The 20,497-nt window shown below is 35.4% G+C and overlaps 1 protein-coding gene across 1 annotated transcript; it reads left to right on the top strand.

Annotated features, from left to right (window-relative positions):
- Positions 1-6,365: 6,365 nt before the first annotated feature.
- mfsd14bb (major facilitator superfamily domain containing 14Bb) lies at positions 6,366-20,333 on the top strand. The gene is made up of 12 exons (XM_066643951.1): positions 6,366-6,584; positions 9,886-9,978; positions 10,356-10,418; positions 10,504-10,631; positions 13,067-13,181; positions 13,458-13,676; positions 13,858-13,971; positions 14,321-14,392; positions 15,051-15,163; positions 15,904-16,001; positions 16,710-16,867; positions 18,409-20,333. The coding sequence occupies exons 1-12, from the start codon at positions 6,552-6,554 to the stop codon at positions 18,622-18,624; spliced, it is 1,422 nt and encodes a 473-aa protein (XP_066500048.1). The 5' UTR covers positions 6,366-6,551; the 3' UTR covers positions 18,625-20,333.
- The last annotated feature ends 164 nt before the right edge of the window (positions 20,334-20,497 follow it).

Genomic DNA, 20,497 nt, shown 5'->3' with positions numbered 1-20,497 from the left:
TATAACAATTCTAAAATATACTTTAATGTATAACAATTATACCTGAACACACGAGGTAGGGTAGGGGTAGGGGTCAAGCTATGAATCTTAACGATAAACCTTTACCAAGCAAAGTCTCTCGCAAAAGTCCAGTCATTCAATAACAAGATGGCTCAGCACACAGAGATCTCAGGGCACGTTGCGGACTGATTTTTACAGAGACATGGCTCAGAGCGCTGACTCCAGAAACGGCTTTGGAGCTAGATCCGGTCGCTACACCATGCATTTCGTTTTATGTGGGAATTCAGATTTTTTAAAGCTGCAGTAAAAACAGGATACCATTTTCTATCAGAACTGACTTTTACACACATGCACACATTACTCCAATACACTACCAATAGCTACACATTTATTCAGGCGTTCTCGCTCCATTCTCTCCCACTGTTTGGAAACTGTGTTTATTGTCTGTATCTCTACTGTTCACGCAACCTTTGTCCATGCGCTTGCACTTTAAATTTGCTCATCTTCATTTCATAGCAATTAACAACACAGCAACAACCGTTTCAGTTGGCGCTCCCCAATAACATATCCACATTTTCTGCTGAGAAGTGATGCTATGTCTTTATATTTCAGTCCAAGATCAAAGTAAAATTCAACGAGCTGGTCCATAGTTCATCTGACACGCACAGCAAGCACATAATCAACAGCAAGCACAGTACTACGGAGCCCACAAAGTACTTGCGAGGGAACGCAATTGTGTTTGCGAGGGATCGCAAAATCAATAGTCTTTTTTTATTTTTCCCCCAGTCCCTTTAGGGGATCCGTAGCTTTAGAACTTAAATAACCCTTTTATTAAGGGGAGCGAGTTAAAATTCCTGCCTACCTGTTCAGCATACACTATGCATTTGAGGAAAGCCCGGGAAAAGGCGCAATATATAGGCTCTGCGCTGCACTAATTAATGCCCCACCTACAACCAATGGTAGGAACCAACAAAAGAAACCATATACTCTTATGCCACATTTCTTTGTTAAATCTTAAGGCTTTAGTGAAATTCACTTCTACCTCACTCAAATCCAAAATTAAAATAAAAATATACCCAAACATTATCATCATGGTTACATACTCCCCCTGAACTTCACAAAATAATGGTCTACATTGTATTTCATATAACACCAGGGAATGGAAGGAATAAAAATAAGTACTCAAATTCAGTCTCTACCATGCAACATCCAACTACCAGTGAGAGGAGGCACAATAAGTTGATCAGGCTCATTAATGCCTTCTTGCTAAAGAGATGTCTTATACATCACCCATTGTTTTAATCTGAATGAGTAATTCTCCTTCCATACTGAATAGAGTATCACATCTCATATCTATAGTCTCATGACAATAAAGCTCTTGCAAAATCTCTACCTGAAATATGTGTAGCCTTCTGTGTCATATTTTGAATCAGCCTATTAAGAGGTTTAACCATCCTACCAGCTCGCGTTCTAACTTGGGCCATAATTCCAGCAACATTGGAGGTTCTAGAATGGACTGACACTGTGCTGGTGCATTCTGGGATCTCTGCAGTGGTCAAAGTCCTAACAACAGTTGCCTGTGCAAAATCAGAGCCACATTGACTGACATGAGAGTTGAACTCTTGAGTTCACACCATTGGATCCCTGTTCCATCTTCGTATGTTCAGGAGCGTATGAGTCCTCCATAGGGCTGACTGAACCCAACACATGAATGTACTGCTTGTGTGAATCCACTGACACTAAGTCTGCAAGGAAATTGACACTCAGGAATCTTCAAGAGTCATTTGAGTAGAACGTGTTCTGCTCAGTAGGTTGAGTGTCATATTTTTAATCCCGGTTTTTTTCCAGTGTTCAAGCCCTTGTTTGGGTAAGCAATCAAAAGCTTTGCTGCAATAGTGAAGAAAACACTAAGTGCATGTCGATTGTGTATGTTTAAGTGCTGTTTTCTGACAACATACTGAAAAGTGTGCTGTAGATATTTAGTTACAAGTGCTTTCACACGTCTTTCGACACACCACAGTCCTGCCTATTTCTTACCGTACTTTGCAAATCCGGATCCATATAGCATGCAAGTCAGACAAAGCCAGTTGTTTGTAGAAAGCATTATCAAGAATGACTTTACTATTCAGATGTAATAAGCTGGATGGGTACATTTTCAAGCTTCTGTCTGTTTTGACTGTAAAGATATAGACAAGAAATCATGTCTTGCATAAATGCTGTAATGGCCTTAGCATGACTTGGATGACTAAAGGTGCAAGAAACACAAACAGTTTGAAATGGCATTATTAATCATAAGGGCCTACAAAATTAGGTTAGGTTCCATAAAAATGTAAGTTTATTTTAGTAACTTTAAAAATGTCACAGATAAAATATTATTGTGTCAGCTCTTGTTTTGATCACATGTTTTATCATGTAAACAAGTGGTTTGAATGTTAATTCAGTACAGTTATTTCAATGACATTCAAAATCATTTTATGATACCTGGTATGGATTCAGTCAAAAGCCTCACAGAAACCTTTAGTTTAGTGGAGCAATATAATGTACTACAATCAATTAATGTTCTGTTACAGACGTTCTCGTTTAGAGAAATTTCTGAATCAGTAGTAGATATGATCATTAGTTCCTTGAAGAACACCCAGACTAAAGAAATATATGGATTGGATTTCTTTTCATAAACATAATAAAGATGTATTCTTGGGTCCCTTAATGAGGGATATTAATCAGTCAATTGAACAGGGAGTTTTTCCTACAATTTGGAGGCATGCTGTAATTACACCCATCCTCAAGTCAGGGAGACAAATAGATGTTAACAACTACACACCCACATGCATCCTTCCTGTCCTGTCCAAAGTTGCAGAAAAATGGGGTGCTGAAAAACTGACATTACATATTCATAATAGTTCAGTGACTCTCTATCTTTTGCAGTTTGGATTTAGGAAGTACCATTCCACGGAAACCACAAAACTGCTGTTTTTTTTTTGTTGTTCTTTGCAGAAATTATTATAGCAAAAATGGACACGGGTGGTCTGTTGTTGGTGCAGTTTTTCTTGTTTTGAATAAGCATTTGACACAGTAAATCACAATATTTTACTAAACAAATAAATACATTTTAACACATCTTGTCTACATATTAATGTTGTTAAAATCTTTTTGTATGTTTTTTTTTTCTAACGAAAAAGGCTGACTCTGACATAGACCTAGATGTAATAGTACAAGGACAGAAGCTTAAGGTAATTCCAGAATTCAAATATCTTGGTGTTGTGCTAGATTCACAATTGTCTTTTAAAAAGCATGAAAAGAACGTTGTTACTAGGGTGACATTTTAAATTTATTAGAAATAATTTAACTACAGAGGCAGTAAAATTGTACATGAATACCACGATTCTACCAAATATTACTTATTGCCAAACAAATTGGACACAAACATGTAAGTCAATATGTAATATTAAGCTGACTGTATATAAACAAGCCTTGAAAGTTTTAGACAAGTCGTATTGTCACCATAATTCTAATATATTTGCTAAGTATGTTTTTTTTTAAGTTGGGAAAATCTGGTTACGTTTTCAAACTCAAAACTGGATTTAAACCTTTTAAATGGTTTGGTGCTTCCAGCCCCAGAAGAAAATGTGTGTAAAGCAGTAGACTACGTGTACTGCACTATACCACTAATAAAAAATGTTTTTGGCCAGGCTGCCTTCTCATCTCATATGACTGGAATTCTCTTCCAGGTGAAGTAAAAGGGTTGATAATTGAAAATTAAACATTCTGCTAAATCTGGCAAATTTACATTATGGAATTATGATGTTGATTAATGTGTATTGTCACTGTTATTTAAATAAATAAATAACAAATAACAAAATTATTATGACTGCTTTCATTGACATTTTTTAAACCTTCCTCAGCTGAGAGAACCAGGGCTCTCTGTTTCTCTATTTCTCTATCCTGTTATTACAAATATAGACCCTATAAAGAAAGTTTTTTTCTGGCAAAATTAATATATGAAATTAAGGAGTAAGAAAATATCAAAGAAATAGATAAATATAAAAAAAATATCTCTATTATGAATACTGCCTTTACAAAATGTTACTGTGACTGAATATTCCTAATATTGTATAATTCAGGTGTTAGGAATAAACATTTTACCCAAAAGTAATGCTTTATAATCATGTTTTATAACATCCATAAAACTGAATGTTGCAAGAATACTCATCTTTTAATATCATGTAACATTGTGGGAACATTTCATAAAAGAACATTCTATAGTCTGTTACATAAAAAACTCAAAAAACATCCTTTGAATGTTGAAAGCCAAACGTTCCTGTGTTAACATATGTACTTTTTATGAAACACATTCTGTCATCACAGGAACCAATAAAATCCATATATCTTTTCTGAATGTTGCTTAGAGAATGGTTTTATTTGTTAAAATGCAACATGTGAGAAGGTTTTATAAAACTGCACAACCTCTTCAAAACATTAGCAGAATGTTGCAGGCAAAATGCTCTAACTTTCTTAAAGATTACAGGAACATTAAAAGAAAAGAAAAAAAAATTGTCTCAGGTCTCAACATCCACAAACTTTTTTTCAAAATGTTGCTGTAATTTTTTTTCCTTTGTTATTAGGTAACATATCCCTGACAATAGGTTTCAGTTAAAATGTTATGCTTTTATTAGCATTCAGCATTATAGGAATATTATTTGAAATGACAGACATCATTAGAATGTTATTTGAACGTTAAAATAAATGTTTTATTGAAAAATTGTTTAATTCCCAATGTTGTGGGGACGAGTTAGTTGGGAGCTGATGGGGGTAAATAAAGAGGTTGATCTAAAAGTCATTCATCTGGCCCTCAGTGGCAGGTGTAACACAACAACACAAAGAGTCCAGACTGCAATTTTCCAATAGTTTCTCAGGCAAAAACGCCTTGTTGATGCAAAGATAACTAATTTTTATATATGTATTTTTTAATGTTCTTCATGGGCGGCATGGTGGCACTGCAGCAATAGCAGGTAGTGTTGGTGTCACTTAGCTCCAGGGACCTGGCGTTGTGGGTTTGAGTCCTGCTCTGGTTGACTTTCTGTAAGGAGTTGTTCTCCGTTTCCAGACACCATTGCCAGCAAAGTGCTGGGAAACTAAAGTATGGCTGTGGAACTGTGCACTCTGACAGAGTTTATAGCTCTTTTACTGCAATAGGTGCCAAATGTTGTCTAAAAGAGCTCACTATAAAGGACTTTGTCACTAAAGTCAATGTTTTACACTGAATATTGTATATAACATGAGTGTTCAGTGATAGGTCTCATTGACAACACTGAGGAAGCTCCTCTGCCTTCATTGGTATGATGTCAGTCGTTAAACCATGTCCCTCTCCGCTGATGTCCCGCTTCCCATGCGAGAAAATGGTCAAAAGTCTAAATCTGAAAAAAAAAAAAAAAAGGTTCAGAAACTGAAAAAAAGTATCCGAAACTGGAAAAAAAATAATCTGCAAGTGAAAATTTAAGATTTGAATTTGAAAATAAAAAATCTGCCATTGAAAAATATAAGACGTCATAACAAAATATATAGGAACGTGAAAATTGAAAATAAATGATTTATTTAAAAAAGTAATTGAATCAAAATTCTATTTAAACTGAAAAAAACATCCTGCACTTATTTTAATTTTTCACTTATGTATTTTTTCATGTGCCTCAAAATTTGAACTTTCAGTTTCAGAGTTTTTTCAAATGAACAAAACTTTTGACCCTAATATAGCTCCATACATGTGGGTTTTCTCCAAGTGCTTCGGTTTCTCCCCACGGTCCAAAAACACACATGGATAGGTGGGTTGGCTTAAAGTGTTCACACGTGTGAGTGTGGGTCGCCGTGTGAAAGACTGGCGCCCCCTCCAGGGTGAGCTCCTGCCTTGCGCCTAGTTATTCTGGGTAGGCTCGGGCCCACCGAGAAATTTAATTGGACAGAAAATGAATGTTCTTCTTATTTTACTATTACGTTAAAGAAGTTATGAAATATAATGGCCAAAAGCACTTTTAATATCACAATTATTTATTACACTAATATATAAATAAACTTTGGAAAACAGTCAGCGGATTTAAAGTGTGAACAAAAATACGTTTTGGTGATAAGTGTGACTATGCCCTTTTCTAGTCCTCGCCACTTAACAGAGCAAAAGAGTTAAACTGTAGAATTAATTTTACTCCAAAACCCAACTAAATTACCTCAGCTGATGAAATTATTATAGTGGAATGTTAGACTGAGCTAATTTATTATTATTGTTATTATTATTATTATTATTATTATTGGGCATGCAGCGTAGAATAAAACAACGCTGTAACTTTTATTTTGAAAAGTCTATTTTTGGGAACGGAAGCGTATCTCTGAAGTATGGCAACTTTGGAGTCGAAGTGACGGGAGGCGGAAAGTAGTATTGATGCTCTGCTGTTTTAGACTGAAATCGGAACGATTATTCGGATTGCACACGATGGATTTTTTCATAGACGAATGTAGCTAGATGTGAGATTATCCAGGAGCATCGAAAGGAAGAGACCAACGCCGTCATGCTTGTCAAAAGCATTAGAGACTCTGCTGCTGTGAGTGTTAATCCGCTTCCTGCTTTTGGCCGGTGGATAAAATAGAGCTTTGAAAGCTATTAGAAATATTATCATCATTCACAGGTGTTTTAAACATTTATTACAGTCTGGACATTTAACGCTGACAGCCAGTTCACATTTATTTTTAGGCATCGACATAGACATACACTGCTTTTCTTGAGTGAAGCTGATTGGCGGGTTTGTTGTTTTACCAACACCAAGTCGAGATTCTGTGATTACGTCGCGCTCCACCTTGCTTTCAGTTTCGAACAGATACTGAAGAATGGATGGCTGAGTTTAATGCTTCATATTTAAGAAGCGTTAATCTAACAGTTCCACTCAACAGGAGTTAAACAGCAGTTGTAAAAGAGCCCTATTGCTACTGAAGGAAATTGCACATACAGCGAAGAGAGATAGCATTCCTGTAGGACCACTGTGATACTTAAAGCCACACAACACTATACGATAGTAATTGCCATATGTGGAAACACGAGCACAAAAAATACAGTAATTATGATCAATTCCAAAGAACAAGACACATTGCCGACATGCCAGAGATGCAATAACACTGTAAAAGTATAATGCAGATCAGCCATAATATATTGACCATCTCTTTATCTTCACTCGCTATCCATATTCTCAGCTCCACAGTTGTAGATGTAAAGTCAAAGAGAGTCGCTCATCTGTTGCTGCATATTTTGTGTTGGTTGTCCTCTTGTCTTTCATCTGTCAATGGACGCCACCCAGAGGACACCGTTGACTAGATATTTTTGGTTTGTGGAATATTCTTAGTCAGGTAGTGATATAGAGGTTAACAACTCAAGGAGCACTGCTGTTTCTGACACACTTATACCATCACAACGCAATAATATGCTATCACCATTTCAGTGTTACTGCAGCTCTAAGAATGAGCCATCACTCAAATCATACTTGCTATGTGGTGGTTCTTTTGTGGTCCTGACCATTGAAGAACAGCAAAAGGGGAATAAATAAAATGTGCAGAGCAACAAATGGACTACACTTTGTAATTGTAGAACTACAAAGTGCTCCTGTATGTTCAGTAGATCTGAAAGAATTGACAGTACGTGTAGAACAAGGAGGTGCTCATAATGTTGATTGTAGTGGAAAATATGTAAAATATTATAGCAAATAAGGTTTCTGCAGTCAGCATATGACACACATGATTTCAGCAGTTTCTGAGGTAGAAGAAACACAGTATCACAATATGATGAAAGAAAATATGCAATTTTAATAAGACAAATACCAAAACAATACTTCATAACAAAACTGAATACTGCATAGAAACAATATTAAAACATATAAAAAATGTACATTATATTTCAAGCCACAAATAGTATGTTTAATTACATGGCCAATGAATTTGAACAAGTCTTTTTTATTTAAATAAAAAAAACAAAAAAAAACAAATGTAAGTTCCTAATATCATTTGGAATACTCCTCAGGAAATCATACATGACAAAACTGCACTTCTAGGAAAACTGAACTATTTTCCCTATTCCAGGACAGATAATTAAGACATGTGTCAAATGAAAGTTAAAGGGGACTACACTGATTTATTATGTTTTTGAATAATTTAATGTTTGACATGTTGTTTAGATTTAGAAATGTGCAACAGACCCAGACTGTTTAACATTAGTGATAGTAACTGAGGGTGTGCTGTCTATGATGCAGTTATGATGCAGCCTTCTGTTTACTGTTGACAGGACCAATGAATTAATTTAATAAGTTTTTATTAACATTTTTTAATAAAAAATAAAAGGGTAAAATGCTGTCATTACAATATTCTCCATATTTCTTTCCACAAAAAAATGGTTAAAAAATATTACTATTATGCAAATCTATCTAAACTCTACTCAAAATCAGTGTGAACTTACTGTCTTCTGTATCAGGCAATGTACTTGTAAATATTTAGTGTAAAAGTAAAATTATTTAAGTTAATATGGTTCCTGTCACCACCATGGTGAACAACTCTGGTCAATTTCTCTCTGTTGAAGCGTTTCAGAGGATGTAATTTAGTTTATTTTGTAGTTATTTCATAATTATGCAGAAAGTTTAAAACTAAAAATATTTTTATTTAAGAATGGACAGCTCCCACAATGTAGGCCTGAACTTTAGTCCATGTGACCCTAGCCTTTGACCAGCTATGCAGTTGTCATGTGACTAACCACATCATATAGCTGGCTAGTAATAATACAATCACCAGAGATATAGACATCCCTTCATCATTTAAAACTCTGTTTGAACTCTGAGCTTCTCTGAATATTGAGAAAAATCGAAGTTAGAGATTTTTTCCCACAAGTATAGTGGTGAGTGAAAATACAATGTCTTGGCTGAAGCCAAAGCTTATGACAGACAAACTGAAAATCTTAAAAGTGTACAATATATAAAACAAAATACATAAAGAAACATCCTAAAACTGGTTATAATACAGTATAGCTTACATGCCACTGAATAAATATAAATGTGGTGAATATGAAACCAGCTTGTTCCATCAGTTGGGGAATATCTTCTTTTTATATATATATAAAAAGAAGATATATTTCCTTGTATGTATGTATGTATGTATGTGTATATATATATATATATGTATATATATAAACTTTAGATCATATGGGTATGCTAATGGGACTTTCCTTGTTTACAATGAAATGTGTCTTTTATATTTAACCTGTCTGTGGCAGTGAACACACACACACACAAACAAACACTCATTACTGCACTGGGGCGGTGATCACACACACCTTTATTGGAAGACAGCCATCCCAAGAGCCATGGGAGCAGTTAGGGGTTAGGCAAGTTGAGGGAGGAGGACCATGTGGTTCCTTCACTCCTCTGCTCCCAAATATTGAAGCTGATATTGTACCTCCTGTTATGCTAAATTTAAACTAGTTTTTATATGTTGTCCAATTAAAAACACGTGTCCCCAAAATTGTATCTTCATTGTAAAAGGATATTTTCTATGAAAGTCAGTGTGAAATGGTTTCATTCTTATTCATGTTGGAGCATTTCTATTTGTTCCTTAATTATCAATGTTTCACACAATGTGGAAAAAAAAAAAAAAAAAAAAAATATATATATATATATATATATATATATATGTGTGTGTGTGTATGTGTATATAAATTGGCTTTTGGATAAACTTAATATTGTGCATGTAGTGTACCTTATTCTAATATGTTGTATTCATAAATATAAATTGCTGAGAATTAGAGGTAGGGGCTGTAGTAGTACTAACTTAGGTCAAGCAGTATTTTAACCTTTTATATTTTTTGTTCAACAGCGCAGCATTGGTCATGCAAAGGTGACCCATGCAGTAGTGGTCATCTTTTTGGAATTCTTTGCCTGGGGCTTGCTTACAACACCAATGCTGACAGTATGTAAAGTACTAGATATAACATGTACAAATTTAGAAATTTGTTATTCAAACCCATTTTGTCCTCGTTTAATTCTAAAAAAAAATAATTTACCTTACACATACCTAGTTATAATATCCTTATGTATTTACAGAAACAATGCTGGAGTACAGCAAGGAGTAAATCCCTGCTAAATCCACAATTACAATTTTGAGTGTGTGTTGTTAGTGCTTACTGAACAAATGTTAATATGTTTATTAAAAACTTATAAGACTATTAACTTTTAAAATGAGTTACAATAGATCATATTATAATTGAAACCCTTATTTTTAGCATCTTTGTATATTAGCATTTTTGGTCATGTTTGTTTTTATAACACGTCTTGTTTTATTGTCAGGTGCTACATGAAACATTTTCACAGCACATGTTTCTAATGAACGGGCTTATTCAAGGGGTTAAGGTGAATATTGTCTTTGCAAAATTATTGAATGATATAATTGTATTCAGTTGCTCCATTTATTGACACTGCTGTTTATTTTTGACAGGGTTTGCTGTCATTTATGAGTGCCCCTTTAATTGGTGCCTTGTCAGATGTATGGGGCAGAAAGTCTTTCCTGCTTCTAACAGTGTTCTTTACCTGTGCCCCCATCCCGCTGATGAGGATAAGTCCATGGTAGGAATTGTTAGCTCAGCCCACACTGTGCTCTTTGTGTGCTATCACATGATTGTCATGTGAGTCCCTGCATGGTGCTTACTGCCCACTGCAACTCTCTTCTAAATGGGAGATATGACTAGTTTTTCCCCATACATACAATATAGTGCTGTATGTATGTATTTAAAATTTTCTCATTTTTATTTCTGTTAAGTTTAGCTTAATTTGGAGAGATGTATATGCATGTGTATGCAACAACTTAGCACTGCTTATTTTGCCATGTTACCATATGAGGGTCACAAAACTTTTGCTAAATTGAGCAGAAGACAAAGTGTAAAAACGTAGCTTAGCTGAGATTGCTTCTGCTTACATTTATGTATTTAGCACATGCATTTGACCCTGAACTGGATAAGTGGTTAACAGACAATGAAAGAATGAATTTGTTCAGGATGTTTTACAGTTCTATTGTTTGTTGTTTGTCTAAAGTTTGTTTGATGCTTGATATTTATCTGTCTATATACATACACACACACATACACAGGGGTTGGACAGTGAAACTGAAACACCTGGTTTTAGACCACAATAATTTATTATTATGGTGTGGGGCCTCCTTTTGCGGCCAATACAGCGTCAATTCGTCTTGGGAATGACATATACAAGTCCTGCACAGTGGTCAGAGGGATTTTAAGCCATTCTTCTTGCAGGATAGTGGCCTGACTCGCTCCTCCAAAACACCCCAAAGTGGCTCAATATTATTTAGATCTGGTGACTGTGAAGGCCATGGGAGATGTTCAACTTTACTTTCATGTTCATCAAACCAATCTTTCACCAGCTGTGTGTATTGGTGCATTGTCATCCTGATACACAGCACCGCCGTCAGGATACAATGTTTGAACCATTGGATGCCCATGGTCCTCCAGAATGGTTCAGTAGTCCTTGGCAGTGATGCGCCCATCTAGCACAAGTATTGGGCCAAGGGAATGCCATGATATGGCAGCCCAAACCAGCACTGATCCACCCCCATGCTTCACTCTGGGCATGCGACTGTCTGGGTGGTACACTTCTTTGGGGCTTCTCCACACTGTAACTCTCCCGGATGTGGGGAAAACAGTAAAGGTGGACTCATCAGAGAACAATACATGTTTCACATTGTCCACAGCCCAAGATTTGTGCTCCTTGCACCATTGAAACCGACGTTTGGCATTGGCATGAGTGACCAAAGGTTTGGTTATAGCAGCCCGGCCGTGTATATTGACCCTTTGACGCTCCCGACGGACAGTTCTGGTGGAAAAAGGAGAGTTGAGGTGCACATTTAATTCTGCCTTGATTTGGGCAGCCGTGGTTTTAAGGTTTTTTTTGGATACAATCTGGGTTAGCACCGGGACATCCCTTTCAGACAGCTTCCTCTTGCGTCCACAGGTAATCCTGTTGGATTTGTTTCGTTCTTCTTGGTAGTATGCTGACATTACCCTGGACACATTAGCTATTGATACATCACAAAGACTTGCTGTCTTGGTCACAGATGGGCCAGCAAGACGTGCACAACAATTTGTCCTTTTTTGAACTCTGGTAATGTTGTGTGCATTGCAATATTTTGAGCAAAATTGTGCTCTTACCCTGCTAATGGAACCTTCACACTCTGCTCTTACTGGTGCAATGTACAATTAATGAAGATTGGCCACCAGGCTTGTCCAATTTAGCGTTTCAGTTTCGTGTGTGTATATGTATGTATGTATGTATGTATGTATGTATGTATATATATATATATATATATATATATATATATATATATATATATATATATATATATTTATATATATATATATATATATATAATATACTGACCAGCCTAAGGCGCATCTGTGCAGTAATCATACTGTCTAATCAGTTTTAAACAAATTTGTGAACAATATTTGAGAGAAAAAGGTCCTTTGTGTACATAGAAAAAGTGTTTTTTTTTTGTTTTTTTTGTTTTTCTTTTAATACACTACAGGTTTTATTAACATCACAAGACAATTTTGTGTTTAGTTAAATTTTTTAATCTGTCTTTCAATTCTGAATTCTGAAAACACACATATATACTGTATAAAAATATAAACACAGTACTTTTGTTTTTGCTCCCACTTTTCATGAGCTGACTTCAAAGATCTAAGACTTTTTCTAGTATACTTTTTCAAAGTATTGTTCACACATTTGTCTAAAACTGTGTTAGTGAACACTTCTCCTTTGCCGAAATAATCCATCCATCTCACTGGCATATCAAGATGTTGGTAAGTCGGCATGATTGCACAGTTGTGCCTTAGGCTGGCCAGTATAGAGATAGATAGATATCAAGTATCAAACAAACTTGTCTTACTTATTGTTCTGCCAGTATTTATTAACATCACAAAGCAAATAATTTTCATGTGTTCTAAAAAATAAATCTTCCGTTTTCTTGTATCTCTGTTCTCCCATAGGTGGTATTTTGCACTCATTTCAGTATCTGGAGTGTTCTCAGTTACATTCTCTGTTATATTTGCATATGTAGCAGATATTACAGAGGAACATGAAAGAAGCACAGCCTATGGATTGGTAAGAAGGCAAACTTGCACACCAGTAGCCTCTTTTATGAGTAGCTTTTTTTTCTTTACTTTTTAAACTGTAATTATACACTGGAAAATACATTGAAATCTTAATTTTGTTACTTTTGTTTTTTTAATAAAGTGTTTTACACTACATTTCTGTGATGATGTTTTTAATCCTCATTTGCAGTAAATGAGAATAAATTTCAAAAATAAATACACTACCTATATTGATTACAGTTACCTATATGAGCTCACAGTTAATCTTTGTGGTTTCTGACCTCAGGTATCTGCAACATTTGCTGCAAGTTTAGTGACAAGTCCTGCTATAGGAGCCTACCTCTCTGCCACTTATTCTGACAGTCTGGTTGTGCTGGTAGCCACCATCATCGCTGTAGTTGACATTCTGTTTGTGCTCCTGGTTGTGCCAGAGTCTCTACCAGACAAAATGAGACTGTCCTCCTGGGGTTTTCCTATTTCTTGGGAGCAAGCTGATCCCTTTGGTGTGAGTATCCTTAAATTTTCTACTTTTTTGTTATTGTAATGTTGAGTTTATATTAACATTTAATTCATTTAGCCTTATAGAAGTGTACAACATATTTAGTGTTCATTTGTCTGGACTATATGGGGAATGTACCTAATGCAGAGATTCAAAGACTTATTATACTTACCACTTTTTTCTGCAGTCTCTAAGAAAGGTGGGCAAAGACACCACAGTTCTAGTCATATGTGTGACTGTGTTTCTGTCATACCTCCCAGAAGCAGGACAGTATTCCAGCTTTTTCTTATACTTAAAACAGGTAAGTAAAATTTTGAAGGCTGTGTCAAGCAAATTAATTGATCAGGTCTTTTGATTATCTGACAGTTTTGGAGGCAGTGAGAGATGCAACCTACAAAAAATTATCACATTGCATGCAAATGTGTTGCAGTGGCTGTCTGCACATAATGCCCGCACATGTTAAAAAACGTACAGAATTATAATATAGCCTTAATACCTTGTAGGTGAATAACCTTATGATTATGTAAGGCAAATATTTGAGTGAACAACATTTATGTTTTTTTTATTATTATTTTAGAAATCCAGCCTATTTTTCTATAGATTTTGAAGGATTTTTACATGGGATATTCTGATGTTTTTTGCACTTTCAGGTCATTAACTTCTCACCAGCAGCTATTGCAGCATTTATAGCAATGGTCGGGATCCTTTCTATTGTAGCACAGGTAGAGTATTGTTGCCTAGATTTGTGATATTATTAGCTCTTACTATTACTCAGGTTTTCATTTTTTTTTAATCCTCATTCTTCTTTGGTTGTTGCTGTCACCATTCACCAGCACAAAATGATAAAAGAGTTATTAATATACTGGATGCAAATAAGGGGTGATTATAATTAAAAAGTGATTTAGATGCATTTTGTTAATACAGAAATAACTACAAGCAATTTTTCCCAAACTTTATTAACTGCAATTTTAAGGTGCAATGGAATTTTCCAGACCTGCAAATAAGAAAATATAAATGCATTCCGTAACTGCTGCTCAGTTAGTAACACAAAAACAGACATACGCAGGTTGATATGTGGTAACTGCGTTATTGCTGTATTTTCATTTGGATGGGAGGCCAAATCAAATAAGTAAATATTTTCAGAAATATCCAAATTCATGCGGACAGGGTCTTCGAATTTAACACACCCTGTGCACTACTTATAAAATTGCCATTAACGCACTGATTAGTCAGATTGGAGGCAATGAGCTTCTAAAGGCTGGGAAACTAAACTATGTTAAACTATTTATCCCAGGGCCCTCAAGTACAAATTATGAAATGGTGATTTTTTTAAAAATGTATTTGGAGTACACAGTCAAACAACAAACCTTTTTCTTTCAGACTTTGCTTCTAAGTATGCTCATGAGGAAAATTGGAAATAAGAATACAGTGTTACTCGGACTTGGATTTCAGCTGTTCCAGCTGGCTTGGTATGGCTTTGGGTCAGAACCATGGTATGTAATGTTTGTTCCCAGATATGATATATTTACATTTTTGTTTAGTTACTAGTAAGGCTGAGACAAAAGCATTTTATAGTTCCTGCCTTGTGCCCCGAGATTCCAGGTAGGACCAGCCCTGACACTGAAATGCACTTAACATTGTTCAACAGTTAAGGTCAAACATATGAATGTTTTATTTATTTTATTGAAATGTTGTTTATCATTTTATTACATACCTAATTTATTCAAAATTTTTTGCTTCAGTATGTTGACGATTGTGAGTGATCTGTTTCTAAATTTTGGCTCTGTTAGACTTCAGTAAACCTTTCCTAATACCTAATATCTTGTGTATGTAATTAGCATTTTCTCATTGTTTTTTTATTTTATTTTTTATTATTATTATATATATATATATATATATATTTTTTTTTTTTTTTTTTTTTCTTTTTTTTTTTTTTTTTAAATAAAATTTTCCAAAAGACCAAGGACATTCAATTCATTAAGTAATCATTTTTATTGGGGCCTAAAAGTTTAATAGAACACTAAATTAAATAAACAAGTGAATACCAGCCTAATGAACAAACATTTGAATTATTCACACCAGCCTTGTGTAAAGTCTGATTTCAGGAAGTGACCTTTCACTTCTACACTTTGTTTGAGAGAACTGTAGCATTGTCATGATTTGAGACACAGTTTATGGTTACATGACGACATTGATTTAAAATAACTCACATTTCTGTGACAAATATTTGTAGGATGATGTGGGCAGCGGGCACTGTGGCTGCTATGTCCAGTATCACCTTCCCTGCAGTGAGTGCCTTGGTTTCCCGCTGCACTGACCATGACCAACAGGGTAAGATTACACCAGGGCACGATATTAAAGGTCAAAATGACCTACAGCTTAGCCAGACACCATTACATTAGTCATTTACCTAAATCAAAAGAATTTTTTTTTCTTTTTGGGGCAGTTTCTCAGACAGTAATTGAAAATCACAATATTTTGTCAGAAAAACTGTCACTGTGGTGGTAGCTTTTACTGTGGTGGTAACCTCAAGGGTACAAATTCTGTACCTTCAACTCTACCATATTTACAGATTTTTATAATTATAGCTTTTTCAGTTGTGTAGATTTCATATACCTGATTTAATTTCAAGGAATTTTATTTTACATAGTTCTATAATGAATGTTTACATCTCCTTCTGGAGAAATGAGTGTTATGTACTTTTAGGGAACACAACTGCACTTCAAAACCACTGTTGTACCCATAAATTTACATTTACACTGTTTGTACTGTACCTTTTTTCTGAGAGTATACAAGGGTACGTTTAATCTAACTTATCTCCTATAGATCTCTAGTATCTTGTGGTCCTTCCTTTATGGTAAGGTTAGAGTTTTGCTGAAAGTTTCTTTCTCATCTAGTACAAGTAAAGTGTCGAAAAATCAAGCACAGAAAAAGTCCATAATATTTATCTATAGTACACTTAACTGAAAAACTCAAGACTGGGAAAAAGCTTACTTTAATTTTCTAAAACCTTAAGGCATCTTGTGTTTTCTTGTGCAGGTGCAGTCCAGGGAATGATAACAGGGATTAGGGGCCTGTGCAATGGTCTTGGTCCAGCTCTTTTTGGATTTATATTCTTTCTATTTAATGTGGAACTAAATGAGATTCCAGTGGTACCAGTGGCTAATGACCCAGCCTCAGCTGATGTTAGTGATGAGGTTTGTCTAATTTTCACCATAGTCATTCACTGTAACCCATATTTGGTTTGAGTCCATGTGCATTCAGTCTGGAATTTTGAAGTTAAAACTTTAACTTTTGCAGCTATTGCAGTTGTCATTAACAAGAATAGAACATTAGTAATGAATGTTGCAATTGCAAGTTTGATAATTTAGTACTGACAAAAAGCATACTGGTTCAGTGCCAGAATGATATTGAATGATACAGGTGTGTGTGTGTGTGTGTGTGCTGGTTATAAAATTAGAATACTGTGAAAAGGTTCAATATTGAAAACACCTGGTGCCACCCTCTAATCAGCTAATTAACTCAAAATACCTGCAAAGGCCTTTAAATGGTCTCTCAGTCTAGTTCTGTAGGCTACACAATCATGGGGAAGACTGCTGACTTGATAGTTGTCCAAAAGATGACCATTGACACCTTACATAAGCAGGACAAGACACAAAAGGTCATTGCTAAAGAGGCTGGCTGTTCACAGAGCTCTGTGTCCAAGCACATTAATAGAGGGGCGAAGGAAAGGAAAAGATGTGGGAGAAAAAGGTGTACAAGCAATAGGGATAACCACACCCTGGAGAGGATGGTGAAACAAAATCCGTTCAAAAATGTGGGCGAGATTCATAAAGACCGGACTGCAGCTGAAGTCAGTGCTTTATGAACCACCACACACAGACGTGTGCAAGACATGGGTTTCAGCTGTCGCATTCCTTATGTCAAGCCACTCTAGAACAAGAGACTGCGTCAGAAGCGTCTTGCTTCCAAAAAGGACTGGACTGCTGCTGAGTGGTCAAAAGTTATGTTCTCTGATGAAATTAAATTTTGCATTTCCTTTGGAAATCAAGGTCTGAGAGTCTGGAAGAAGAGAGGAGAGGCACAGAATCCAAGTTGTTTGAGGTCCAGTGTAAAATTTCCACAGTCAGTGATGGTTTGGGGTGCCATGTCATCTGCTGGTGTTGGTCCGATGTGTCTTTGGAAGTCCAAGGTCAATGCAGCCGTCTGCCAGGAAGTTTTAGAGAACTTCGTGCTTCCTGCTGATTACCAACTTTTTGGATATGCAGTTTTCATTATCCAACAGGACTTGGCACCTGCACACAGTGCCAAAGCTACCAGTACCTGGTTTAAGGTCCATGGTATCCCTGTTCTTAATTGGCCAGCAAACTTGCCTGAGCTGAAGGCCACTATCAGAGCAATCAGACTGATCGATTCCATGCCACGCCATATTGCTGCAGTAATTCAGGCAAAAGGAGCCACAACTGAGTATTGAGTGCTGTACATGTTCATGCTTTTCAGTTATTGAATTGACCTACTGAAATAAATCAACTTTTTCATGATATTCTAATTTTATGACCAGCACCTGTGTGTGTGTGTGCGTAATTAAAATAAAAGAGCAGCTTAAATGTGAACATATATATGGGGGCTGTATTTGTGCAGGTGCCTTATACTTCTTTATAGTTTTCTATATGAAATCACTTTCTTGCAGTTGGTGGAAGAGTATTTGACATCATTACTACCTTCTTTTTCCTTTCAGAGTTCAGTCATTCCAGGGCCTCCCTTCTTGTTCGGAGCCTGTACTGTTCTTCTGGCTCTGATGGTAGCCATCTTCATTCCTGAGCAGCACAATCTAGCAATAAAGACCTGCAGCACACGGGTTGTGTCAGGGCCAGTCAGTGGCTCCCAATGTAATAACTCTGCCCCTGAGAGTGATGAGGACAACGAACCTCTCTTACAGGATAGCAGCTTGTAGCCACTTGATTCTTGTGGCAATCTCAACATTTTTTGGAAGGAATTACTGAGAAGCAAACCTAAATGTTTCCTGGAATGAACACGGACTGGCAACAATTATACTATGGCTGTTCATATTATCATATTAATAAATTGCTTCCAGCATTTTTTTTAACTAATGTTTTTAAACATAGATTTACCATAATGTAAGTATCTTTGTTTATATATATATTTTGCCAACTGAGATGGAAGTGTTGGTCACATACTGATGTTTGCTCTTTGTTGAGAATGAATGTGCCTTCAATATACATTTGCAGAGTCAATGTATTTGTATTTACTGAATGTATAATGTATTATACGGAATTTAATATTTGAAGATGGGATTCTGATAGTCGTCTATCCAAAAAATACAGAAAGACATAATCTTTATATACCAAGAATGATGTATTGTAAATTCTTACAAACTACATTTTATTAACCACAAATCAAGAGAAACAGAGGCTTCCACTATCATTAGTTCATTTAATTCCCCATTTAGATACAGATATATACAGAATGCAGCTTATTGTGTAGTCTGTGAACTAAATGCATAGCATGTACTGTGCAATGAAATTATGTTTCGTGGCAAATATATCCAAGGAACTGTACATGAAAATTGCATAACCATAATATATAACAGGAACATCTTTTTGTCCTAAATAGGTTGTTCCTGAATATGTCAGCTGTTATTTATGTAAATGAAAAGGAGCTCTTTTTCGCCCTTTGATGTTTATTTTAAATGCAAGTTTCAGTAAATATTTCTAAAACCTCTTAAACATATACGGCTACCTCAAATCTTAACAATGAGAACTAAATATCCTTACCTGGTTTTAAACAAATCAGGCTGTATATTAGAATGACAAAATTCCTCACTCAAGCTTTCTTTTTTTTAATGCGTTCCATTTCTTTTGCAACCACTGTAATAAATAAGCCACTCCAGACATTCCTTATGAAAAATTGTTGAATCTGTTCATTGTTCTTTATTATGCTAGACTTTGTACAGAAATATTAGGTTTAATTATATGATATAATGTGACAATAGAAATATGTTTTTATTAGACCTTTCACTTCAGTAGATGCCAGAATGGATTGCACTCAGAATGGAAGCCAGTATGTCCATTTACTTGTTGATTAACAAATTTTAGGCATGATTTTCAGTTTGTTCCTTGTTAGATTAAAAAGGGACAGGGATCTTTGGTTGTAGTCAATATTTGCCTAATTCCATGGTAGTAGTTTTCCATTTGCAATTCCCTGGATTGTCTCTTCCAATGCTGTAAAACATATTTTAATTGTAAAAAAAAGTGCACGGACAACATTTCAGTTGACATTGGGTTCAATTGATAGCTTTTAAGACCTAAAATGCACTCAGAAATAAGGATGTCAAAGGAATATATCACAACAATTTTTAATGATGCAATCAGTGTATTGTAGTAGTTTCTGCAGAACTGTACACTTTTGTGCCCATGTATTTTGAAACACAGACTCTAGACAAAAAATGTCAGTGTATTTGTTAACTGCACTTTTGTAGTATGAGAAATATGCTTTTTCACCTGACATGCAGCATTTTTAAAGTTTCATGCCTATAATTTTGTTGCAGTGTGTTGCTATAAATGTGTACAGGGTACACAAGGTATTTATTTGCTAATGCTGCAACTTGACCTTGTTCAGTGTGCCTGTAAAATAATTAATTGACTGTACAAGTAAAAGTAAATTCATAATCAGTGATTTTTGCACATTTAATTGTTTAAACACTTGAAGCAACACTTCATTCATTTCTAATACTGCAATTATATAGAAATTTCTAATACAGCAATGAACTAATAATTTTTATTAATTAGTTTTAGTTCCAGAAAAAT

Source organism: Hoplias malabaricus, chromosome 14 (genome assembly GCF_029633855.1).
Source record: "Hoplias malabaricus isolate fHopMal1 chromosome 14, fHopMal1.hap1, whole genome shotgun sequence".
Classification (NCBI taxonomy): Eukaryota; Metazoa; Chordata; class Actinopteri; order Characiformes; family Erythrinidae; genus Hoplias; species Hoplias malabaricus.
The sequence above is the reverse complement of the archived record's forward strand: the minus strand, read 5'-3'. Positions and strand labels throughout refer to the sequence as shown.